General features: G+C 39.1%; 1 protein-coding gene and 1 long non-coding RNA gene across 15 annotated transcripts in view; one reads left to right on the forward strand and one right to left on the reverse strand.

The window, feature by feature from the left end:
• Window positions 1–20,038, forward strand: part of R3HDM1 (R3H domain containing 1) — a 69,393-nt gene extending 49,355 nt beyond the window's left edge. For 3 of the 9 annotated variants that reach the window (XM_021397926.1, XM_021397927.1, XM_021397930.1), the window contains 13 exons: window positions 727–881; window positions 1,863–1,964; window positions 4,508–4,768; window positions 5,352–5,472; window positions 8,879–9,033; window positions 9,265–9,413; window positions 11,384–11,487; window positions 11,985–12,149; window positions 15,108–15,277; window positions 15,487–15,637; window positions 17,025–17,107; window positions 17,795–17,879; window positions 18,213–20,038. In XM_021397926.1, the coding sequence (XP_021253601.1) occupies window positions 727–881; window positions 1,863–1,964; window positions 4,508–4,768; window positions 5,352–5,472; window positions 8,879–9,033; window positions 9,265–9,413; window positions 11,384–11,487; window positions 11,985–12,149; window positions 15,108–15,277; window positions 15,487–15,637; window positions 17,025–17,107; window positions 17,795–17,879; window positions 18,213–18,580 (2,069 nt within the window). In that variant the 3' untranslated portion in view covers window positions 18,581–20,038. The remainder of the gene's footprint in view (window positions 1–726; window positions 882–1,862; window positions 1,965–4,507; window positions 4,769–5,351; window positions 5,473–8,878; window positions 9,034–9,264; window positions 9,414–11,383; window positions 11,488–11,984; window positions 12,150–15,107; window positions 15,278–15,486; window positions 15,638–17,024; window positions 17,108–17,794; window positions 17,880–18,212) is intronic. The other 6 variants (XM_021397928.1, XM_021397932.1, XM_021397933.1 and 3 more) reach the window with 4 other exon arrangements.
• On the reverse strand, window positions 19,519–25,628 carry LOC110399365. 6 transcript variants are annotated; one of them, XR_002439143.1, is made up of 5 exons: window positions 25,308–25,628; window positions 24,599–25,144; window positions 24,318–24,499; window positions 20,400–20,452; window positions 19,519–19,698 (listed from the first exon to the last, which is right to left on the reverse strand). It is a non-coding gene; the product is annotated as an uncharacterized LOC110399365 (long non-coding RNA). The 6 variants fall into 6 exon arrangements; XR_002439144.1 differs by having other exon boundaries at window positions 24,599–24,828; window positions 24,975–25,628; XR_002439145.1 differs by having other exon boundaries at window positions 24,599–24,831; window positions 24,975–25,628.

The raw sequence follows: 25,659 nt of genomic DNA on the forward strand, positions 1-25,659 counted from the left end.
GTGTTTTTTTTTTCTTCCTCCAACCAAGGCAACAAAACAAGTTACTGTTTTTTTATAATTTACTTTTAAGTAGTTAATTTTTTTTTTTTAAATGCATTAATCAGGTGCTTGAATATTGAAGTTGCAAATTATTAAATAGGAGAATAGTACTGCATTATTTCATTGGAAAGCTGAAGGAATTCATCTGTGAATAGAAGTACTTAAACCTTATTAGCAGTTATGGAAATACAATTGCTGCTTCTGTTTTGTATCTATTTTATACAAGTATGTGCCTTTACGCTGTCCCGTGTTTCAGTTGATCTTGAAAATGATTCATTCATTTAATTACCTTTTAAAGGGTCCTTAAAATGCTATTTTAGTAGGGTTTTCTTTTATTGCTTCTGCCCTTTCTCAATCCGCTTAATACAAATGATTTGTCAGGACTACCAGGGTATTGTAGATGTTTATCTGTGTTCATTAAGTCAAGGCTGGGTTTCTTTGTTTAATTTAAATGCTTATGTACATGTTTTAGCTGCATGTAGTTTGCCAGTTGACTCTTTTAGTGATGGCCATTGTAAATGTAGCTGTGGGGATTTGGCATAAATCTGATATGAAACAGTACAACTTTATTTCTAAATGTTATTAATTCATTTTGTCTGCTGTGAATACATTTGTCTTAATTTTCTCCAAACTTGGATAATACAGCTGTCCGTCTCTGGTTGTGTTTGTTCTTTTTCAACCTTTCAGGTCAGCCATTCCTTAATCCAGATGGCACTCCAGTTGTGTACAATCCTCCTATGCCTCAGCAACCTGTTAGGACCCAAGTGCCTGGACCTGCACAACAGCCACCTCTTCCCCCACCACCTCAGCAACAGCCAGCAGCTAATCACATCCTCTCACAGGTGCACATGTCAAATACATGCTGCTTGCATTGATGGTTGACGCTGCCATACTGCTGTCTGATAAGGGATTAGCAGGTTTGCTCCTTTGACGCATGTTAAAGAAGCAGGAATAGCTGCGCAGATATGAGTGTATGGAATTTTTCCCCTTGGTTCTCAGAACTATCAGTTCTCCTCATAACTGAACGTGGTAGGCAGTCTTTTCTTAAAAATACAGAAAATAAAAAGATGTACTGAAAATGTTATGGTATCGAGACCATAGAAAAAAGGAAAAGGGGTTCTGTCTTCATCCTGTGACACGCGTACTCACAGCCACACAGACAGCCCTGTCATGCGGTCAGCAAGGTAGGCAGTTATTCCAGTTGAAGTATTTGTTTCATGAAGCTCACTTTTCAGTCAGGTAAATTCTCGGGCTGTGCTGTACAGGTCGTACTGCTGGCACCAAAGAGGTAGCTTAGAGCTGGTAGGTGTGAACGCCTCTGTAGTAGCGCTTCGGTTTGCCCTACTTACAATGGCACACGCTGAAGAACAGGCTAGCTCTCTGGTGTTTAAATAATCACAGTGCATATAAAATATTTCAGTACTGGTAAATAAATGAAAGTAATGTTTTAATCTGTGTTTGCTAATAAATTGATTCTGTCTTCAGAAGCTTTTAAACAACTTCTATTTAGAATGCACGTCTAGTTCTTATTTTATAATTTCAAAACAATCTCTCTCTAAAAGACAGAATGTGTTACATAAAAGCAATCTGCTGACTTATTTTATAGCCAATATAATGTGTAACGTAAAGCAAATGCCTTATTCACTGTGATATCTAAAATTACTTTTAATTCTATGCAGTCTTTCAGCTTAATTAAAAAAAAAAATACATCCCTTCCCTTTCTGGTAATAACTGGCACACAGTTGCTTTTTTATCCTGTTACGAAAGACTTTGTTTTCACTTCTCTTACGTTAACCATGTTTATAAACCTGTTATTTCTTCAGCCTATCCGACCTCTGCAGCCTTCTTCCCAGCCTGTTCAGTACTCTGCAGTCTCTTATCCACCCCCGCTCCTGCCAGTCTCCTCTACCCAGCAATATTCTGTGGTATTATATCTTCTGTTCATTTCCTTTTTGCGTGGGTTAATCGTTAGTGGAAGCTGACCTTTGCTTGGGTTGTTTGTAAGTGGTGTGTGATAGCAGTGTAATGACTGGCTACCTTTTCGGTCACAGTAAAATATCACCTGAGTGGTGGAAAATAGTTCCCTGTTAATTTTAAGTTCAAGAGAAATGCATATGTTTAAGGCTATTCTGTGTATCTGTATATAATGATATATATTTTTTTCTTAACGAAGTAAAGAAACAGCTTTTTCCAAGTTTTGTTGGCCAGTCAATACCTTTTGTCTTTTGACTAATGTCTTTCCATCCATCCTTTCCGTCCTTGGTGCTTTCTGTCTGCTCTTTCTTCTGCTGACTCCTAATCGCTTTCCAAGGGTCAGCTGTGCTGGGTTTTATTGAGGTTACTTTCTGAAGCTTCTTTGCCAGAACTCTTAACACTCCCCGTTCACCAGCATCCCATGATTTTAATAGATGGAAGCTGGAAATGAAATCCATTAGTCTCTTGTAAAAATGAGTATTAATTAAGAATCTTATCGCTGAGGCAAAGTGAAGCCTACTAAAGAAGAAACATTATCCAAAGCAGAACCCAGACTAGGGCCCAGGTCAAAAATTGAGGTTTTCCAACTCCTCAGACTGCTCTACATGTTGTACATTATCTATTTTATGATGTATTCAAAGTTTGTATTTTGCTACTGTTTGCAACGTAAATCATAAATGTCCTGTAGTAATATACTCATTAATCTGAATTTGATAGTCTGCATATAATTAAAATGATATTATAACCGTTACCTGCACTGTAGGTGTACAATTCTAATCAGAATTGCACTTCATAAAGGGTGCTTTCTTTTCAGCAGTGTTGTTTCTTATGTTATTTTAGGGTTTGAGCATGTGTGAACTGCACTGGTTATAACTTAACTTCTCAGTTAATTAAATGAGAATGGTTATTTAACCCACGTGATGCATTGCTTCCAGCAGCAGCTAGTTCAGGGGCTAGTTCTGTGCTATAATCTGCAATATTGTTAGGCATACATTTGCTAAAACAAAGAATGAAACTCCGTGCAGGTTTGTGATAGTTTCAAGCCATTTCATGTTCAGGAAATTAGTTTGAATACTAACTGTGCTGTCAATTTAAAAAATGTATTTCTACTGGTGGCAACTTAGGTAACATAGTGAAAAGCATCAGCTGACTCTGGTTCATGATCTAAATGAATTATCATCCATAGCTGGTAGCAGGAAAGTTGGGTTTATCCATGTTTTGACAATGACAAGTTTTGGTGGTTCATCATTTGTACTGTGTGTGTCACTGTAGAAATAACTGAGCAGATGATGATTTACTCGTATTGGTAGTATAATACAAATGTTTGTTGCTGGTTTTTGTCCTTTAGACATTTTGAGAGTTAATGTTAAGTCAGAATTAAATACCAGTATCATCTCTAAACTAGATGTTATGAGAAGCAGTATATAAAGTTCGATGTAGAAAAGCATTATGGTTGTGTTAATAGGCCTCATTCCAGAAGTGCCATAGACAAAGGTAAATTGTTGATAGAATAAAAGCAGAAATGTAAAGGTATTCTAAATAAAGTTTTGGGTGCAAACTCATATATCAAATGAATAGTTCCTAGGCTAAAAATATAAACTGTCATCATAAATATGGATGTAGATGATCTGTAAATGACAGAAATTGAACTCAGTTTTTTTTATCTTCTTCAGGATGGTGTGAGAGACGATCAGGTGCTCTCAACATTTTTGAGTGTTTTTTCACACTTAGAGAGTCATCTTTTTGAAATGTGAACCCAAACTTCATATTTACCAACCAAGACAATACTAGTGATTACTTTTAATTTCTGGGATGCTGGTAATTTGTTTGATGTTGAATTGCTTGTAAAGAGCAAGTGCTTCGACTTAGTTACAGTAATAGAAGTTTTCAGATGTCACAGGACTTGTGCAGTGCTCAGAGCCACCAGTACCATAGCTTCAGATGTAAATAAAACAGAGATAAGTAACCTGTAGAATCATTTTTTGCAGCTGTTGCAAGGATTAATTTTTTGGCATGAAATCAAGTATGTAGTACAACAGCAAGTTTGACAAATGTATGTTGTTATCCAGGATTAAAAAGCCTCATTAACTTAAGCTCTTAAAACCAAAAATTGCTTCATCAGTACTAACACCTTCTGCTGTTTTAGCTGGGATTCTGTGTTTTCATGCAGAACTGGAAGTCCAATCAGAAGAATGAATTTGTGACAATTGAATTCTTGCTGTTAAGTAGATTGAGGCAGATGTAATCCAAAAAAATCAAATATTTGAAGCGAGTGAAGTCTCTGAATGTGGATGTACTTTCCCACTGTCAGCCCTGAAGATAATTCACTACTGTGTTCTTATCATGTTCTTTCCTGTTTTTCTTTGGCAATGTTGCTATTGTGCAATAATTTAAGACGTTTCTGTCTGAAACCTTTTGTTTAAGATATTTGCCTACTTTTATTTCTTAAGTATTTCTGAATGTAACTTCTTTTTTTTTATTTTGACTATTACAGCAAGACAACCTAGGATCACAGTTTAGCCATATGAGTCTTGCCCGTCAGCCGCCTGCTGATGCAGCTGAACCTCACACCACTATGTTCCAGTCCACTGTTGTCCTGCAGCCCCCGCAGCAGTCTGGTTATATCCTCGCAGCTGCTCCGCCTCCACCACCTTCTGGCCAGCCGGTTTCTGCTGCAGGCTACTCTCCATCCAGCCACGCTGTCAGCCAGCAGGTCCTTCCGCAGCAGGGATATATGCAGCAACCTGTGCCACAGGTACAAGGGCTTTGCTTCCGTTCTGCTGAAAGCTATGTTTAGAAACTGATCGTGCTGTTTCATCGGTGAGGTTTCTGTGAAGTCCGGATTTGCCTATTTATGTGGAGCTGGTTTAAAAAACAAACAAACAAAAAAACTACCAAAAACATACGAGCACTTTCTTATTGGTGGAAATATTTTAAAACTCCCAGATGGAAATTAAGATCCTAAATCAGCTTCCCTCTTCCCTCCAACCTTCTCCATGGTTACACCAAGTAGTTGCTGCATTTTAGAAGTGATGGGGTTGCTTTCTTCTGGCATTGGCTGAAGTGGCATGCATAGTCACCAAAGCCTGCTAAAAACAGGTCATGACATTAGTGCCAGTGTAGGGGAATGTAATATTGTGGAATTTTCCTTTCTACAATGAGAGTACAAGAAATCTGCTGTTAAAGAGAGGCTTTGTATGGAAAAAATATTTTGAATTGCTGAAGCAATCATCATCATTCAAGTTTTGCATCTTTCTTTCTGTCGTTCTTTTTCTGTTTGTTTCTGCCTTCTGTAAGCTCGCGGTTACTGAAGCTCTCTAACTGTTGTTTGTCTCTAGATGCCGGCCTGTTATTGTACCCCCAGTCAGTATCCGCACTCCAGTCAACAATATCGTCCCGTTTCTGTCCATTACAACACGCAGCAAAACCAACCACTGGCACAGCCTGGACAGCAGACAGGTTTGTTGTACTTACTCAGCATTTCATTAGAATACCTTGCATACATTTTTGTCCTCTTCTTGCTTTTAAAATTTATTTTGCTGTATGATTACAAATAAAAGTTCACATATTGGACACAGTGCGCAACTGAAGCGGAAAAATTTGAGTCGGTTGTTGATGAAACTTGAGATTTGAGGCATTACTGGGAGTGGCTCATGCTGCTACGTTACAGGATAATTTTGTTGTCTAAAACTGAATAGTTTATGAGACAATGCAAAAGACTGGTAACTCAGTTACTAAAAAAAAATTAGTAGCTTGCAAAATAAGATGAATTAGTAACTTGAAACAATGTAAAATCGCAGAGATATATCTTTACTGCTGAAAGTTTCAAACCAAACATACTAGTTTAAGATGTTGTGGCCTGAAAAGACTGTTGTAGAGAAGATACCGGTGATTCTGTCCTTTATTTAAAATTGCAGTTTAATACAATATGGAATAAAACATTTTTCTGTCCATTGACTGACGGTATCTGGATATACTGACAAGTATGTGTAATGGGAGCTAACGCTACATCTGAAATGGTTGGGGCTCGTTACTGGAGGCAGTGGTTGAGCTGACAGGCAGCGTGCTGCTTGGCTAAGGCAGCAGTGTGTCCCTCAGGCTGGGTCCCTTCCAGCTCCAGATGTTCTGCGAGTCTATGTCTGGTCAAGAACAAGAGTGAACAGATGACGTCTTACAGAAAAGCCATGTGTGTTTTTCATTTTATAAACTGGTTACTAACTATGAAGTTACTTTCCAAACACAAATGTAGATAAAAGGTGACAGCTTCTGAGAGCATGGCAACTGAAACAACGTTTGGGTTAACATTATGGGATGGCCTGACTTTGAGCTGTTGAATTCGGGGCCGTAACACTGTCTGAGAGGTTTATATTTCTCACAGTGAACCGGTCTCTTTTTCAGCTGCTTCCTGGCTTCCTTTTTAAAGGGGTTTCAGGTGTAACAGTTAGGTTTTTTGCTTCTATTCTAAATGCTTTGTGTGTCCAAAATATGTAAATAGAAGGAAACGCTCTTTAAGAAAGTAGCATCTCATATCCTCATAATCGTGAGGGCCAAGTTACCATGAGACCTCACCACGGGTTGATTAAAAATCAGAACTGGACTGCAATTACTGCAGGAGCATCAGCTGAAGTTCAGCTGGCTTCTGCTCCAAAATGGCCAGTGATAAAACTCCTTCAGCTGTAACAACAGCTGCAGATAGAATAGTTGGTATCAAGCTATACTCATCACTTGCTAACCAGGTTGTTGTACTTCTGTGTTCTTGACTGAAAGCCATTTCTCACTCTGTGTGTTATTCAGAAAATGTACTTCTATACTCCGTATGCTAATTTGTCTTAAATTAAGGGATTCATTTTTAATTATGTAAATATCAAGAAACACGCTTCTTCCAGGAGCTCCTGTTTTGGAGTCTTTCTCTGTCAGGAGCCAGTCCGCTGTGGCAGGTGTGGGTTTTTTTTCTGCTGAGTGCTGCATTTCTGTCATACCGCTTTCGATGCAGAGGTGAAACTGTGATGCTAAAAATAGAATATTCTTTGGAATGCAGTGGGGAACCTTCTTGGCAGCCAATTTCTATTGTTCCAGTTCTCTCCACTTGCAAAATTGATTACGTCTGTCGCTGGAAGTGCTAGCAAAAGGTGACAAATATTCACAGCTACATCGCAGTGTGTAGGAAGTGAGAGCTTTAGATCTCAGCTGTGTTACTGACTGTATCTATCATATACTGCAGCTTTGCAATGTGTTGCTTTTTAGGTGCTGTAGATCATTCTGCAACAGAATACGCTTAAGCATTTTGTTTTTTACAGATGAGAGATTTTTGTGTGCAGTTCAAGCTTCGCTATTAGAAACTGTCATTACTAATCTTCATTCAAGCGTGCATTGTTCTGAAGTTGTACAGTACTCAGAAAATACATAGTGTATTCTGTGTTTCTAATGAACAGGGCTCGTGATTAACTGAACCTTCTTCCCTTTAATTTTCTCGAGCAATATTTGATGATGTTACCAGTCTGTCAGTCTTTATTGTTGCAATCTCTGTAAACGAGAGAACCAGCTGAGAATTCACAATGTTTGTCGTACCCTGAATGTATGTAATGAATGAACATCCCTGGGTTTGTTTTGTGTTAATTGAATAATTATTTTCAAAATAGACCAAGCAATTTTTTAAATGCACAGACACTAAATCCAAGTGACTTTCTGTGGCTATATTTGCTTTATTAAATGTAGTTCCATATCAAGCCAGGGAGCATGGGGAATGTGAAGTTTGTTAGAATGTGAAAGTACTAGAGTTAAATACAGATTCTTCTTGCCATCAGTGCATCTGGACAAGCCCCGTTTTGTTACTCTGTCATAGTAGCTGGCTTTGTCTCAGCCACATTAATAGCTAGGGTTTTGGTTTTTTTTTTTTTTGCTGGTACAGTAAGTAGTTAAGCATGTAACCTCTAATATGGAATAAGTGGGGAAAAGAATTTCACTTGTGTTCTGCAGATATTTTGATGGGAGCAGTTACCTCCTATGTGCATTATAAAAAAAAAATGTGGGGCAGGGTTGGAGCATAATAACTGCACAGATGGCATTTCCTGTTTGGCGCTCACACCTCTGGGTTTATTGATTTACTTATTTAGGACACTTCTGAAAGATAATAGAGGGTTTCAGTTAAGCAATAAGAAATGGTTGTAGAGGCACAACATGGAGGTGAATACGAAAGTCAGGTTTTTCCTTTTTTTCTTTTTTCCCCACAAGGTAACATTAAGTATAAAATGTCTTCCATTGTAGATGAACATGACCTTTACCTAGAAGACTTCTCTCAGTTCCTAATTGTTTTAGCGTTGCATGCTTCAGTTTAGAAATTGCCCTTTTGAAAGGACTTACTCGTGTCCTGCATGGTGTGCTTCAGCCTTGAATCACAGTTAGGATACTTTCATCTCTGGGGCACCTGAGATGCTAGCAGAAGTTATCACAACCAGAATTTCAAAGCTGGAGTACCTCAAACAGCATCATTTATAACAGTAGACAACTGATTGTCACTTAATAGGATTTGGCGTGCCTGGTTCAAGTGCCTTCTGCTTTCACCAAGCAAATCAAGGTATTAACACTTGTGACTCACTAGAGTATAAACATGGCAAGCATGTGAGAGCAGCCCTGCAGGTAGTATGCGAAGTATTTAATGCTGGAGCCAGATGGATCCAAACGAATAAATCTGTTGATTTCTAACGTTGGCTTCTTTTTATGTGCATGATAAGTTCAACTCTTACAAAGCTGCCAGACATAGAAAGCCATTGGAAAATGCCATATGTACATTTTCATATAGGCAACTGTGTATAAAATGCATACAGATGCAATTATTTCAAAATAACGTTTAAATGTATAATTTCAGGTTACCAAGTTTTGCCTAGCCAGCAGCAAAACTACCAGGGTTTAGTTGGAGTTCAGCAGTCTCAGAATCAAAATCTAGTCAGTGGCCAACACAACAATGTTGGGAATCAAATTCAAGGTGTGATCGTTCCATATCCTTCAGTGCCATCTTACCAGGTGGGTAATTAACTCAGAACTTTCCAATCTGTGCATTCAGAGTGATCTGTTTTTGTTTGTTTTGTAAATGAGTGAAACCTGGAAGTATGTTTCAAAGTGACATATAGATAGAAATTTGAAAAAATAGTAACAATAACCAAAGACAACTGAAATGTGAAGCAGAAGTTTTAAAGCAGAGGCAGAGGGAAACATTGTCTGCATAAGGAAGTCTTAATGTGTTCTCAATTTTAGGTTTCGGTGCCTCAAGGTTCCCAGGCAGTGCCCCAGCAGACATATCAACAGCCTGTCATAATTCCCAGTCAGTCAAATCAAGGATTGCCCACAACAGGAATGCCAGTTTACTACAGTGTCATTCCATCGGGTCAGCAGAATAATTTAAGGTAAGTTTAACTTACTTGATTTCTCAGCAACCAGGTTTCATTGCTTTGTAGAAACTGACAATATCTGCTGTATTATTGCATGTATTGAAATGTATTTTAAAGGCAGACTTACAAATGCCTAGTTAGCAATTTTTGCTCTTATGCCATTAACTAAAACAACCAGTACTGCTTGTTTGACTGGGAGTATATTGTTTCTGTGTTGCTTTCAGCAGTCTTTTACTGCAGTTCTACACTGTAGTTTTCAGTATTTCTTTTTTTTTTAAACATGAAACACAAGCATGTCCAGTAGTGATCCCTTTTTGCAGTTATCTTTATTCACTTTACTTTGAATCTCTGAAACAGATTGCTTGGCTTCCTTTGTCCGTGTAACAAACAAAGCCTGTTGGCACAAAGCTGGCTATGAAATGAGGATAGGAACTTCCTTGTATGCTTAGGTCTTGTTTGATAAATAATTTCGAGTGCTTACGATAGAACAGATAACTGAACACCTAAAAGAATACATTACATAATTATGCTTGTTACATGTGTGTTTCAAAATACTTGGCTTGCAGCTTTTAGACGAGCAGCAATGGTATGAAGCTCGCTTCATCCATCTGTGAGCACAGAGACGTCAGTGTTCGTGTTATTGCTGCACGGCTTCATCCAGTTAAATGAATCTGAATTCTTGTTCTTTGTACCCTAAGGTTCTTTTTAACCTTTTCTTCTGTGGTTATATTTGAGATTCAGGGGAGTCATAGGTAGACAGTCATAGACTTTTTCAATAAGCTTTGTTGCTTGACCTCTTCCGTCATTTGCAGCGGCCATCTCTTTTAAACAGAGTAACTTTTGTTTGGCATTCAGGGCGGACTAGCAGCTTAGGCCAGCATCTTGCTTTTATCGAAATAGATGTGTGGCAGCACTTTAACAAGGAACATAGAATACTGTTCTGCAGGAACTGAATGGTCTCAAACCTACAGCTCATTACTGAAGACTAAAATCAATAGAAAGATGAGAAGCTGTGTGAGAGAATACATCCCGTGCAGATAGAAAGCAGTTTGGTTTAGGTTCCGCTGAGTTTTGTCCGTTTCAAAAGATGAGTGTTTTTAATTTATAATCAAATACAAAGGATGGAAAAAAAATTCAGGTGAAGTCTTAAGTGAAAATGGATTCCTTGTGGAAGCTCAACAGGATTATGCTTCTTTTACTCTACAGTTTGAAGTTATTTAAAAAAGTCTCACTCCCTCAGGATGTTTACTTTGTTAGTACTGACATGAAGTACCAGATTCTGCAGACACCATTCTCAGGTTGTAGTCCTCCAACCTGACTGGCATTCTGTGTTACAGCGGAGTTTGGTTCCTTAACCGTTCTGCTTTGAATGTCTTGAAAATTAGCTGGCATAAATACATTTTCAAAATTATTTTTTTCATACATATTACAAACAAATGAAAGTCTATTTCCTTGAGTCTTCTTCCATCACTAGGTACTTTTTCGCAATCTCCTATTTGGTAAAGCTGTGCTAAGGCAACCCCTATAGATATCCATCTAAGCTGCCTTGCTCTGCACTGAATCAGATGAGTGTGCTCATTCTGTGAGTAAGCTGACTCAGCTGCTCGGGGCTGGCCTCCAGCTGAGAAGACAGCATGTGAAATCCTTGTAGTGGGTTCTGTGGTGGCTATTTAACTGAGAGCTAATTATGGTTAATTAATTCTTTGCACCTTTATACCAATATAATTCTATTTGCACACATCTAAATAAATTACTACAGTTTCTTGATATATGCAGGTTATAAGTTATGGCCAGTGAACAGATGTGAAACTACTGTCTTCTGAAGAACAGATTCCTGGGCAGGGGGTAGGTGGGAATATTACTGATTGAAATGAGCAAAATCCCAGTGACTTGTAGTGTTCTGAAGGCAGCAAATGCAGTGGTTAGGATTAAATATGTGACAAACCTCTGTTAGTCATGTTCTTTTCTCTTTATTATTATTACAGTTCATCAGTAGGATATTTGCAGCCTCCTGGATCAGAGCAGATACAGTTTCCTAGAACATCATCACCATGTAACTCACAGCAGCTTCAAGGACAGCAATGTGCAGGTTGGGGGACTAAAGCTTTTTCGGAGCAAGTTTCTAGCTATTATTATGCTAAGTGTTTTTATATTTGTTATTAAGGGTTTGATTTAGAATTAAGTACTTTTTATTTCTTTCTGTATTCTATGTTTGAAGTTTGATTGCAGACAGATTAACTTCACATCTTAATTTCTTTATCATTGAAAGCTCTCAAATTACTTCGTTAGAATTCAATAATGGACACCACAATGCCTTGCATGTCTGCTTTTCAATTGAGACAGACTTGGGAACAATGTGTTCGCAGCCAAATGACTTTAGTCCTTTCCTGATTGGCGTGGGACTGAAATTTTTATTTTTTAAAAAGATCATGAGAAGATGCTAAAAACTGTAAACATCCTGGGCTTGGATAGAGAGGAGAGAGGTAGCCTTTTCAAATGTTGAAAGGGGACATTAAATACTCCTAAGTGTTCTGTTCTCATGTTTGTTTCTTCTGGTAGCCTTATGTACTGCCTTTACTTCCATAGTTTATAACAACCATTCAAGTCAGAAGCCATCACCTCCTCCATTATTGTCACCTTCATCAAAGTCAAAGCCGCAACAGGCTGCTTCCATTTTGCACTACAGCATAGTGTCTCCACCCTCATGTAAAAGTTCACCCACTGGTCTTTCCATCATGCAGCCAATAAAAGGTATATTTTATTGGGATTTTCATCTAAGCCATTCTGTCTAGAAATTATCAGACTGATTTCACGGCTACTTGCTAGAACAATTGTGTCTCGAGTGCTGTCTCTGCAAATACTTTTTCATAATTCATCTGAAATACTTTCATTGTAACTTTAAAAATGACAATATTGAATCTAAATGAAACAATAGCCAACTTCACATGAGCAGCCTGGAGGCAGCGTTCTTCAACAGAGAATATTGCTTAGCAGAAGTACTTAAATCAGGTTTGGAATGTTTTGCTTTATAAAATATTACGATAATTTTTTTAAAGGCCTATATGTAGCAGCCTCAATGGGGTAGTGACAATGATGACATAGAGCTTGTCATATCCATGAAACATTCATAAATATTGATATCCAGACACTTAAAATCTCCAAATTTCCACCCACAATTATCATGAAATTGCTGGGCTGGTCGGGAAATTAAAGGCATTAGGGTTAGCCTCCAAACCAGAGATTTGTAGATCAATCCTTTGATCGTGGTCAGTACTACTATCCTTATTTTACTGAAAGGGAATTTGATGCATGAGAGGTTCTGTTGGCAACAAAAAAAAGAGGGGGGTGTGTATAATTTCTGACATTGCTATCTCAGTATTTTGCAAGCATTAGCTGGAACAACTAGGTCAGTGACCTAGATTCCACTAGAGATGAGATGTCTTTTATGACCTCTTATCTTTTAAGATATTTTTAGAGACTGTTCATTAGTAAATAGGTAACGTACAGTTAAGCGGCATGATAGCTTTATCAGCAGTGCATTTTAGTTCACAGGCAGTTTTGGTTTTCATTCTTTTTGGATGTAATTCTTAAAGACGGCCATTTCTGGATGTCCAAAACTGATCTAGCACTAGTTTGTTCTACCCTTATTCTGGTAGTTCTGGTTTTATGCCGTTTTGAAGGCCTGATTCAAACCTATTAAACTGAGATTTAAACAAGTTTGGGGAAGGTGAAAGCCATCCAAACATTGAGAGAATAAAGAAAAACATGCACTTGAGCAACAGCGATCCTGAGGTGATACCTTGAGGAATCATCTCAAGGCAAGGACACTGAGGACATACAGAAGCGAGCAGCTGAGTGGTGTTTCTCCTCTTGAAAAATCTGCAGGGGAGCAGACTGAGCCTGGGAGCCTTCCAAGGATTTCTCCTGGGTTTTTCTTTTCATGCTTTTTGATAGCTGAATATCTGCATCTGACTTATGCCTTCAGTGACACTTGATTTCAAGCATACTTGTTTTAGGAGAAGAGTTCCATTTATTCTCACTTACTCAAATGCTGTGGAACTTGTAGAAGTAGAGAGAAACAACATTTGGGGATGTACACTTTTCTTTTGTAGTTTACAAAGAACTTTCAGTGTGTGACATGTGTTAAGCAATAATGCTGCAGGTTATTTTGCTTGATTTACTTGGGAGTTCTTAGCTCACAGAACAGGGATGACAAAAGTTATGTGCCAAGCGCTGCAGAAGTTATAAAGCAGTAACATGTAAATGTAACATTTATAATATTTATAAATATACACATAAGTAATAAAATGGAACCAGTTTTGTTGTGTGAAAGGTAGTGTTTATATTGGTTTTTGCCTCTTTGCCTCAAGTTTATGTATAGAGATTATAGAGGCCTCGCCACTTGGCAACTTGCGATGTGTCATTCTGCTGATATAGCAGCAATCCATAAGCAGAAGTCTGTTTTATTTTGCCGTGCAACAGAATAGAAATATTCACAATGTGGCTTTTACAAGGACAGAGCAGGGACACTCAAATTTATATCCTCCACTACAGCTGGCAAGGTAATCTGATGATTACATTTCAATCTGTAGTGCAGGGGTAGAACTTTTTGCCATTAAAAAAAAATTGGAAAGAAAGCATAGATGTGAAAGTGTTGCGACTATCACATTATTTTGATAAAAATCAATACAGTAAGAATTTCAGAATACAGTTTAGAAACGCTAATACGGTTCTAATATTAAGAGCTTGTTACTCTACAGTGTATGGCTTGCGTTTCCAAAGAACCAGATTGTGTTTCTTTTTGGAATGTGGGGGTAGTGAATACAATAGCCCGTTTTAAGAAGATACAGGAGCAATGCATTTTGTAATCTGAGTCACTTCTCCTCACTGATGGTATGACGTAGGTAATGAACTGAGAAGATTGTAGGCTCTCTGTTTGAAGGTGGATGATTAAATGGTGTTCAAATGGTGTATTTTAATCATGGTTTCTGAGAATTTATGTAAACAGAATGTAGAAGAAAGAAGGAAATTGCAAACGATCATTTTTGAGTAAATGGGACATTGTATAAATTAGCTGGGACAGGGGGAAGAGAACTAATCTCAGGAAAACTCCCATCACAACTCTTCACACAAAGCTGCACGGAACAGCGTTGGCTGCTTGGCTGTTCTCCGCAGCTGGAATTTCTGCAGCTACCACGGCAGTGAAGTGGTACTGGCAGTGTGGAACAAACTGCATTCCCTGCTCAGAACAGCAATCCCAGACTTGTAGGATCAGTTATAAAATGTGTAAAGGAATAAAATGTTGCTTTGGACTAAAGACTGATTCCAGACCTTTGTAACGTACGGCACCATATCAAAGAGGACATTTCTCTGACCGTAACTACCGTAAATGTAGAATACTTCTAACTATTGTTAAATAGAATTTCTTTTTAAAAATATTCCCAACAATGAGTTTCAGTGGTTCCGTTCATCTTCTGTAGTTCTGCGAAACCTTCTCTTAAGCTAATCTAGTGCGGATTTATTTGATAGTGGAAATACAATTGTACAGAAAATCCTGTCCTAGTTTTCTAGAAATGAGCAGCTTATTTAGCAGGGTGTCGTTAGCGCTGTTTCCATTTTTTTTTTTTTTAAATTCATGTCTTTTCTACTAAAATGAAAAAGGAAATGGATGACGAACTAACTGTATCCTACCCATTTCTTGCCACGTAGCGGTAGCAGCACCACCAGGTGGAGGAGTAGTAATGATGCAGCTAAATATACCTAACAACCCTCAGCCTCGGAACCATTCACCTCCGCAGTGGAAACAAAATAAATATTACTGTGATCATCAAAGGGGGCAGAAGTCCACAGAACTTAGCACTTTAGACGGTGCTGCACAGGTATGAGTGTTCTGTGTTGTTTTCTAGCATGACTTATTTGCATAAGCTGCAATTTTGCGTGTTTTTTTTTTCCCCCATAATTTCTTTTTTGGAATAAAATCTGTTCTGCTAGTAGTTAATATAGTAATTTTGCTTCCGGTGTTGGAATGCTTGTAATTCAGCTTGTTCAACTGGATAGCTTTTTGAACACAAACTTGTTGTTTATCCAGTTGCAGCATAGTCCTCAACTAGGTAGTCCTGTCACCTCGCCAGCCCAATCACCAGCACCAGCTCAGCTGTCAAACCTCAAGAACATCCGTCCCACGTTAACACCTCTTTCTATTGTGCCCCAGTTTTCTAGACCTTTCATCCCTGGACAAGGTATATTTTTAGTTAACTAAAATGTGTGTGTGTTATCTTCTTTGGTTTTGTTTTTCTTCAATTGTATTTTAAAAGACTTAAGGACTTTCTGACAAACTGTGGCTCGCTTCAGTAGGAATCTGGCTTGAAGCAAGATCAGCAAAGCTATCCACTCATGCATCATGTAAAATTTGGCCTTATCTCTGCACTCACATCATCCCCCCTGTTCTCAAAAGCCTTGGTCTTTTGTTCTTACAGCCCAATAGTTTTCTCAGGTGAGAAACTGCCCGCTTTGGCTTTGAAAATATTAATAAAATGTTTGATATAATTTAGTTTCGATTTTACAATAAATAAAGAACTCTACATACACTTACAGAAGATTTAAATCAAAAGCTACAAAGATAAATCATGTGATCAAGGTGATCTTAATGCATTTTATGGTTACGATGTTATCTTTTGGGATAAGGGTATAGAACTGTAGTTTTAAGATAAATTTATTCATTGATGAGTGCACTGAATCAAACCACTGCCTAAGTGTGAATTCCTCATTCCTTTTAGAAAAGCTAGCACGATAGCAGAAAAAGTCCCTTGTAGAACAATTTCATTCCTCTTCAGCCATGTTATCAATGTTATCAGAAAAAAGAAAAAAAAATAAAAACAAAATAGGGAATTTTCATTAAGATGTGAAAGTGTGAAAGCAAAAACAAACAAGCAAGCAAGCAAAAAGTCCTTTGTCAGTGACCAAAGATGTCCTGGTGTGTAGTTCCAAAACTGAAAATCAATGGGCCTATTTTATAGAACAATTACATTAGTGAAGCAAGACTAAGAAAATACTGTTGTGTCTTCCTTATTGATACGAGAAGCTTTATTTTCTTCTGTTTGTCTTCGTCCTGTCTGCTGCACAACCTGTGCATCATTGCTTGGTATTCCGTGGTTGTTGTAAAAACTCCAAGTTGCCTGTTACAAAATACGTCTCTCAACTTTTTAAATCTTCTGTGATTGTTAAAAAATTCTGTTTGGTCCTTGGAGCAAATAGGAATATGAAGATGTACATGGCATTCATCAGGGATGTACCCATGGAAATGGTTAAATCAGTACACTGAGAGGTGCTTTATTAAGGTCATTTTCAGATGACACCGCAGTGAATAAAAATAACGTCAGTATGTTTTTCAGTGCAACTCTTAAATGCAAGAAAGCCTTGGGCTTGTACCTTGTTTGCCTGTGAGCAGTATGTAACTTACATACGTACACTTCATCACACTAAATCTTACCATCCTGGCTCAGCCAACAACACTGCATCGTGCATACTCATTCTGCTTTCTCTTCTATATAAGCTATACGCAAAAACTCTAAATTCTGTTACTATATTATGGGGGGGGAAACCCTTCTAATTACCTTTCTCTTTAAGGAGATGCCAGATACCCATTGCTCGGCCAGCCCCTGCAATACAATCCACCATCTTTATTACGTGGACAAGTAGCAAGCCAACAGGTACTAAAGGGAACGCTCTTCTGGCAACGCAGAAGAAAACAATTTAGGACTGCAATTATAATAACTGTGAATAGGGAATTACATTCTTGCATTAAAAAAGTAATCGATTGGAAAGCCCTTGTTTTCTAATAACTGTTTCATTCTTTGTTCATACTTCCTGTTGTTCCTATGGTAAAAGTAATGAGAAGCATTATTCTGAAATATAACTTGTCTTTTGAACTGAAATTTCAACCTATGAAAGGAGGTGCAAGGCACAGTGTAGAATATGGATTCTCTTGGAAGCAGTTTGGCAGCAGTTCTAAAAATGAGAGATCATTTGCTTAAAAGGATTTTGAGTAACAATTTCTTTAAAATAGGAAATACAGGTATTCCTGAGCAAAAAGTGGTATTGTTTCTTACAAGAAAACAACAAAAAAAAGTGTTGGCAGAACTTTATTTAATGCTGGGGTTTAATGCTGGGGACAGACTAAAACACTCTACCTCCACCTTGCTCAGTTGTACCTGAGATCAGCCAGAAGATGTGATGGGTTTGGGGGGAGGGTGTTCATTTTTCTGGGAAGTTTTAAGGTAATTTTTCATCATCTCCTTCCTTTCTTCTGAAGTCAAGGATTTACACTGAGGTAACGTAGAACTTATAAGATACGATGCCCTGTCATTAAAGTACATCATTTATATTCATCTCTCTAGTGTCAGCCTGGAAACAGACATGGAAACAGGGGAAAGAAACCAGCAAAGAAGGCTGCGTCAACAGATCTCGGTGCAGGAGAACCAGGTATAGAACTTAGCCGGGTGATGCGTAGAGCAAAGCAAGTCAGATGGTGCAGTCAGTTTTCAAATCTAACACAAAATTCAGTATTGATTCCCTGCCTTGCTCTTTTAAGGAGCCTATTTGTAATCTCAGCTTTTGTTTGTACACTTGCAGCTGTAAGCAGCGCAAAGTGTGAAAGCAGCATTGCTCTCTACCAGCAATTTAAAGCAAACACCTTTATAGCAGCCTGTAATATCAGCCAACTGGAGATATGCGGATGAAATAACTCATTCTCCCCTGTTTGATGCATCTTTGAGTACAACAATGAATTTTGATTCAATGTTTTTCTTGTTTCAGTTGTGGGAAAAGTTCTAGAAATCACTGAACTGCCAGAAGGTATAACTCGTACGGAAGCAGAAAAACTGTTTGGAGAACTTTTAAAAGTCGGTGCCAAGATCCGGTGGCTGAGGGATTCGCAGTGTCTACAAACACAGCAGCAGCAGCACCGGCGTTACTGTGGCAGCGGAGATAGCAATGTGAACACTGAGCCATGCAAACCTACTGACTTGGCCTCCACTTACACGGTTCTAGCTATGTTCCCTACAATGTCGGCTGCTCAGAACGCGTTGAAGAAACAAAGTAGTACCTCAGTTAACAAGTTCAGGCTGAGAACAAGCAAGAAGCACTACGACTTTCATATCCTGGAAAGGGCTAGTTCTCAGTAGCATTTACATTGGTGGACACTCAGCCTTTACTACTTCCATGTCCTCCTCTCCTTGATTGGCTTAATGTGGCGGGGTTTCTGTTCTTTTCACAGAGACTCCCGGGATGTTTTGTCATACGTGACATTAGCCATTGAAGAAAAACCCAGTGATCCAGCGAGACGAAGAAGAAAAAGTTAATACCAGACAAGAGCGAGAAATCATCTTTGAGAAAGGCAGCTTTCTATAAGGAATGCCGTTGAAATGCCCCCTACTTTTATAATAGTTTTGTTTTATATTTTTGAATTCTTGTATCAGATCCAAAGTTCTATTGTACAGCAAACATTCATAAAAGCCCACGTTCAGATTTGTATTTTATAATCCCTGTTCACTGCCAGCACACAGCTGTCCATTCCAAAGCAGGAACCTGAGGATTGGTGTGGGGGAAAAGAGAACCATTTTCAAGGAATTATGCTCATTTTCTAGTGAATTGCCCAAAATGTTCAGATTAACCAGTTCCTCGTCCCTTGCATTTCTTTTGTTTTTTAAAGAAAAGAAATATATAATTTTAGTAACTAGTTAATTGCTTAGATGGTTGTTTTCTTTTGAGATTCATTCAAGCGATGTCAAAAGAAATGACAAGTTCGTTGTGCCCTTGAAGGATGCGCTTTGATCCAACCAGCTGAATAAGTATTTAAAGGGGAATATGAATAGATTACAAAGGATGTTCACTGAATCACATTTTAATATTTCTTTTTAGCAACAAGGTGAAGAAACTAAAACGTATCTTCACAAGTGACAAAATGTTTGCACTTTAATTGTGTTCCCACCAGTATGAATCTCTTTCTCTTTCTATTCACGCTAAGATAATTGTGTTTGATAAGAGCTGGAAACCTTTTTAATGGTTTAAGTTTTCATCATTTGCAGATACTCACTGGACATCAAAAGACTCATTGCACATAAAAATGAAACAAACATTTTTTTCAATTTGTGTAATTTGCAAGGCTGTACAATGTGTGCTGATGCAAGCCTTTTTCAGTTCAAGAAAATAAATGTTTACAAACACAAACTTTTTCGGTGCACTTGTTTAAACTTGTAGGAGTCTTCTGAAACCTGGATGAACACACTGATGGGTTGGATCCCTATAAATGTGAGAAAATAACTTGAAAATAACTACTACTGTAACTTTTTTAAACCACCATCTCTCTTCTTAAAACATTTATTTACACTATCTTCTCCATTTTTTTAAATGTTTTCCCCCATACAAATGAAAACAGAATAAATCAGAGACTATAAGGGCTGCCCCTGTTCTGTTGTTTTTTTTCTTGTAGCACAGGTGCTGACTTGCTGTGTAGATAAGTAACAACCTGTTTCCTTCCTTTAAGGCCATTGCTTTGTAAAACGTGCATTTTTAATTCCTCTAAGTGGACACTCAAGCTAAATGTTATATTTAAAAACATTTAACAGAGGTTAAGTAAAGAATTTTGGCGCCTAATCTTCTCCTTGTTTCAAAAATTCTCCCACTGAACAACTGAACATCAATATGTGAAGCAGCAAGAACTGTCCTCTGCATGTTTTGTTTTTAAATCATTTTGTGATTAATCCAAGTACGCAGAAGAAAAGTGGTCAGCCTGGGAATAAGAGAGCCTAATGAATTAAGCATGTGGGACCCGATTCTGCCAAAGGCTGCAATGACAGGTATTTACATGACTAAAGGTAAACTTCCCCTGTGGATGTCTCCTGCAGCACAGGGCGAATGCTCACAGTAGATCCCCTTTGCTGGAAGGATGGATGCTTCTTGGCATTCAAGTACATCTGCTACTGGTTCAGTTAAGGTTCATACCTGAGAGGGTATCTGCTTTCATCCTGAGGTGGAATCGCTGTAGATCACCACACCTACGACCAAAGAAAATACAACCCCAAGTTATCTAAGTTACCATATTCCACTCCTGAGCAGCACAGATGGTAACGTGACCAACGCACAAGCTGCATCACTGCTTCTTGCCAATTACCAGAACTAGCTCAAGATTATGGCTTTAATCCTGTAAGTCAGAAGTCTATAATGACAGGTGTCACAACTCAAAGAGGCAGTTGCCTCCTCTGACTAAAAAAAGAAAATTCTAGGACAAGATTTTCCACAGCTGTAGAAGAAAAGTGAATAACTGAGTTATCATCTAGTCTGACTGACCAAAGAGCGGTACTAAACGTAACATCCAATCTAACCATTTCCAGAGCAATTAATAAGTCACTTGCATACTAATCCAGAATATGACTCTTCCCTACTATTACTACAGCCAGGTCACCCTTTCTGAGCACTTATTTTTTTTTTTCCTGTGGAGCAGGGGCAGTTACATTTTTTTGTCTGGATATGCTGATACATGCCTCACTGATTATAATTAACAGGACTCTGTATGCATCAGAGGCTTCCGTGCCCATTTTAGACTTCAGAGTTAAAAAATACTTCAGTTTTACAGTCATTTGTTCATTGCACTTCCTGTGCCACTTCATACTGTCCCAATGAGAAGGTTCATCAGACACTAGCTTTCAAACTTAAAGTTTAAGATAATTAAGACCAGCCGTACTTCCCTGACTTTTACACTACTGTCACTTCTGGTTCCTTATAAGGCACAGCTCTGGGGACTGTGTACAAAGACCCTGGAACTAGATTTATTTCATAGCTGGGAATAGATACAGTATGTAAAACCAGTCTTCTCAAGTGCTCTCACCAACCTAGAACTAGCTTATTGGAGCTTCCTGCCAGTCCACGATGGAGCCATTTTTAAAGTAAATAATAGCAAAAGGAATTAAGTAAGGACTCGAATTATACTGCAGTGATTTAATACATTTCATGTGGCTGGGAGCATGTTGTAACTGCTAAAGCTGAGGGAAAAGCATTGAAGAATAACTAGACAACCCAGATGAATCTATTATCTACTCCACCCAAGGCTACTACTTGAGTTCAATTTTTAATTAATGCAGTAATATTACTGTACAAAATGCATCCCTGAACTGTGAACACATTCATTGTTCTTTGTCATAGTACACTGAAAAACCCATGGGCATGTGCCTGGATTCAGGTAGAACATAACAGCACACCTGAGAATCTACTCACAGCCTCCACACGGTTGCCACAGTTCACTTCTCATTAAGACTGGACTGGTATAAAGTGAAATGCCAGCAATCTGCATCTTGCATCTTCCTGAGACTCTTCCCTAAGTAAACTGAACCTATTTTAATCTGAAACCTTTTCTTGCATTCACACAGACCTAAAAGATGACCTCAAAAGTAGCAGAACATCTACAGAGAAAGAAATCCAACACTGTGGTGCACTTCCTATTGAAGTCTACAGTACCGCACCCATCCCTAATATCAGTGGACCCGGGCAGTCTGAAGTGGTAAATTATGTTTCAAGATCCAGGTGAGGATGCTACGTAGATGGGAGCCCCATTTTGTCACAGCATGAGAAGAATTGCTTAGCTTGGTGGAGGAAATAAAGTACTTGGATATGCAACATGCATTTCACAGCAAGACCAGTTTTGCTGCCCTGCATCATTCCAGCAGCTCCTTTTCCTATCCAGTGACGCAAGCCATTTTGCTCAAGGTGGAACAAAGTTTTATTCTCATACTTACACACTTATTTGTGCCTTAAAACTTAACATTTGACATTTGTTGTCTTAAATTAATCTCGTAGCAGCTTGTTTGGATGATAAAAACAGAGTCTTAATTAAAATTGCAACTAACATTTGTGAAGATCTGTTTTAGCTGCATGACATGTTTTTTTTCCCTAGAAAATTGGTGTGGGTTGTAATTTCCCACATTCAGCTCTGAGGCAAAGAGTGCTTATATGAAGCTTAGGAGAAATCTGATCAAACCACCTCTAAATTAAATGTCATGAAAAATTACTGTAGCTCAGAAAGGACTGACTTCAGTCCCCTTGGTGTTTTACAGCCCAGTCTTCATGAATATTGATGTACTGCCTCTATTCAGATTCCTGATCCTGCTCCCATTTAAAGTGGTTTGAGTATTTTTGGCTAGCGATGTCAATAAACACGCAACTAAACAGTGCACAACATTAATGTGACTTCATTTTGGAAGCCTTAATTCTCGCATGTAAACCAGAACCCTTAAAAGGGCCTGATTTCCAAAACCTTCCAAAAGTTAAGTCCCTTGAAGCACTCTTATTTGGAAGTGAACAGAAAAGCCAATATTCACATCTGAAAATTTTAGATGTGAAAATTTAGATTTTACTCCAGTGTAAATGAAGTAGCCTCTTGGTTGACTTGAAAATTACGCAGTCACATTCTTAACATAAGACGTGCGAGCCTCCCCTTAGTTCAGTGTCTGCCTCCTACGTTCAGGCTCGTAGGGCTGCAGTTTGGACCTGACTATCTGACAGGCCCCGTTCAGCAAGGCTTACTTTTTATCCTGCTTGTAACTACTTGGCTTCTTTGCAACGTTTGCTGATTGTCAAAATTTGTCAGGTGAAAGTGGATCTTGCATAAGAGATGAAGAAGCATTAAAATTTGGTACAGGGCACAAACATGTTAACATCTGCTGCTTTATTTTGTCAGTCTTACCAGTAAAGCACAGAGCAAAGTCATTCTGTGGGGTGCATACAACTGTAATGAATTGTTTCTGCACTTCTGAGGATAAATTTGATGTCAGAAAGACTAGCACTGTAAACCAAAGAGCCATATAGGAAAACCTGTACGTTGCTGATAGTCATTTGCTTTTAAAACTGGTATAAAGTATAAAAATAAACTGTGCTACTGTGTATAACGCTCACCAGTGAAGTTTGTTCTTCATTCAGTTCCCATGCCCCAGCTGACTGAGAATCTGAATTAGACTAAGGACTGATGATGATATATCACACTGACAGCAGTGAAAATTTTCAGGCACAGAAATGCTACAAGGTGGCTGCAGTATATACTAGCTTCAACCCTAAGTGATCTGCTACACTTAATTTCCTAGCAATACTTGATAGCTAAGTTAAAGAAACTATATTAAAAAAAATCTAAACAAAAAAAAAATGCAATATTACATTACGTCGAACTCAATTTACAGAACTTGAATTGGGGATGCTGGCATTCTGCCTCTTTCTAACACCTACCTTGTAACCCTTCAGCAGTTGTAAGATGAGTTGGAGAGACTGGTATGCAGCACAGCCTTGCCCTTCGTACAGTTTCCAAATTAGTTACTGTAAGAAACAGCACTAGGATAGTGCTAGGATAGCCTACAGCACTGATTTACAGATGCTAGGAAACACAGCAGAGTTTGTCTCCATGTTAATTCAAATCCTTTGTAACTGGTTTGAACTGATACTTTGATTTGTTAATGGACCACTGATTAGAATTCAGTAACAGTGCAATTAAAAGAAATCCACTAATAAAAATATTTTCCTTTACAATCCAAGTGAATCTGCACTGATGTGTTGGGTTTTTTGAGGGGGAAGGTGTGAATCAGCAATCTCCTAAAATGTAAACAGCTTTTTTGCATTATTTCCCATATTGATTGCCAAATTCGATTTTGCATATTTATCTGATAGGAGCTAAAATTTCCACCGGAATGACAGATGGAATTTCAATCAAATTTGGCTCCATATGTTCTGAAAAGTCTTAGACTTGCTACAGCAAATGCTCTGGAGGTGGACTGTAAAGCTTCCTTGTACCTTACACAACATTGCAAATATAAGCAATTCGGGGAGCCAGCTGGGTGCAAAGAACCCTTTAAAATCTTTTTAAAGAAAAGCTCAGGAAGATACCTTAATCCATGTGCAGCTTTCTCTCCTCTGGGGTTCTTGCACTGTGCAACCAGCTCAGCCCGATCTCTGTCCTGCATTACAACTGCTCCCATGTGTTTGCAGCTTCTTAGGGACATGTGCTCCAGGAGCTCCCAGATTAATGACTGCCACAGAGGCATTCCAACTGCAGCAGCTCAGTGACCCTGCGGTTAGACAGTTAGAGGTGTTAAACTGTAGCTATTTGAGAATGTAACCTAAATAATTCTTCTTGATGTCAAGATGTTACCAGATGTAACCCTTACCAGATGCACACAGTGCACACCCACACTGAAGTTCCAATCCAGACACCAGCAGGCCCTTTGTAGAATTTCGTTGAAGCCTTCCTTGTTTGAAGCCGTACAGGAATTTTTGAAAATCATGCTTTCCAAGTCATGTCCCTGAGCAGTGGTGCTCAGCTCCTCACCGGCCCTTCTAATGCAACTCAGCTTCCAACTTCAGGTTTCTAACCAGGTGCAATAAATGCAGCCCACACCTGCTGGGAACGCCGCGAGCGTACTTTGGTAGTCTTGATAATATCAAAGAAATACAAAAACAAACAAACAACCACACCTTCGCAGAAAAACTAATTTCCAACAGCTGCTTACGCCCATCACACACCTGCGAGGACACAAAGCTCACCTGCTAAGCAGAACCGCTGCTGCAGGTTTTCCAAGCGCAGTGTTCCCAGACAGACAGAGCAGTCTGTGCCTGCTGCAGCTAACTGCTTTGCCGCTTTTCATTACTGCTTTTTATCTTTTCCTCGTGCCATTGCATAGAGGGTTTTCTGACCGCACTCCTGGCTAGACGAACTGCAAGTTAAAAGCCGTCCGGGCTGAACATTTTTGTCTGACGGCATGTGCCTCAGCAGCAGTTACCCAGAACACAGTCACAGTGCTAACACCTGATTTTTTTCCCCAAAACGTGACCGACAGAGTACTCGGAGGAACTGCCCCGCGGCTCAACGGCGCTCACCTTCTCACAGCAAGCCTGGAAGGACCCGTGCAAGCCAAGCTCGCTACTTTTCCACATATTTAGCACCGCTTTCTGTCAGTTTTCCCTCACGTGCACCCCTGGCTTTCTGAGGTGAGCTGTGTCCCCCCTGCCCGCACAGCCCCTCACCACACGCCACGTGTGCGCAGACCCCTTCTTCCCTCAGGCAGCCACAGGGTAGCGATGCTGGAGAGCGGCCTCGAGCCCGGCCCAGCTGCGAGGAGGCGGGACGCGGCACCGGGGCAGGGCGGTGCGCGCCGCTCGGAGGCAACGCACGAAGCCCGGAGCAGCCAACATGGCGCCCGACAGCCCCCACAGGATGAGGCGAATCTGC

Source organism: Numida meleagris, chromosome 5 (assembly GCF_002078875.1).
Source record: "Numida meleagris isolate 19003 breed g44 Domestic line chromosome 5, NumMel1.0, whole genome shotgun sequence".
NCBI lineage: Eukaryota > Metazoa > Chordata > Aves > Galliformes > Numididae > Numida > Numida meleagris.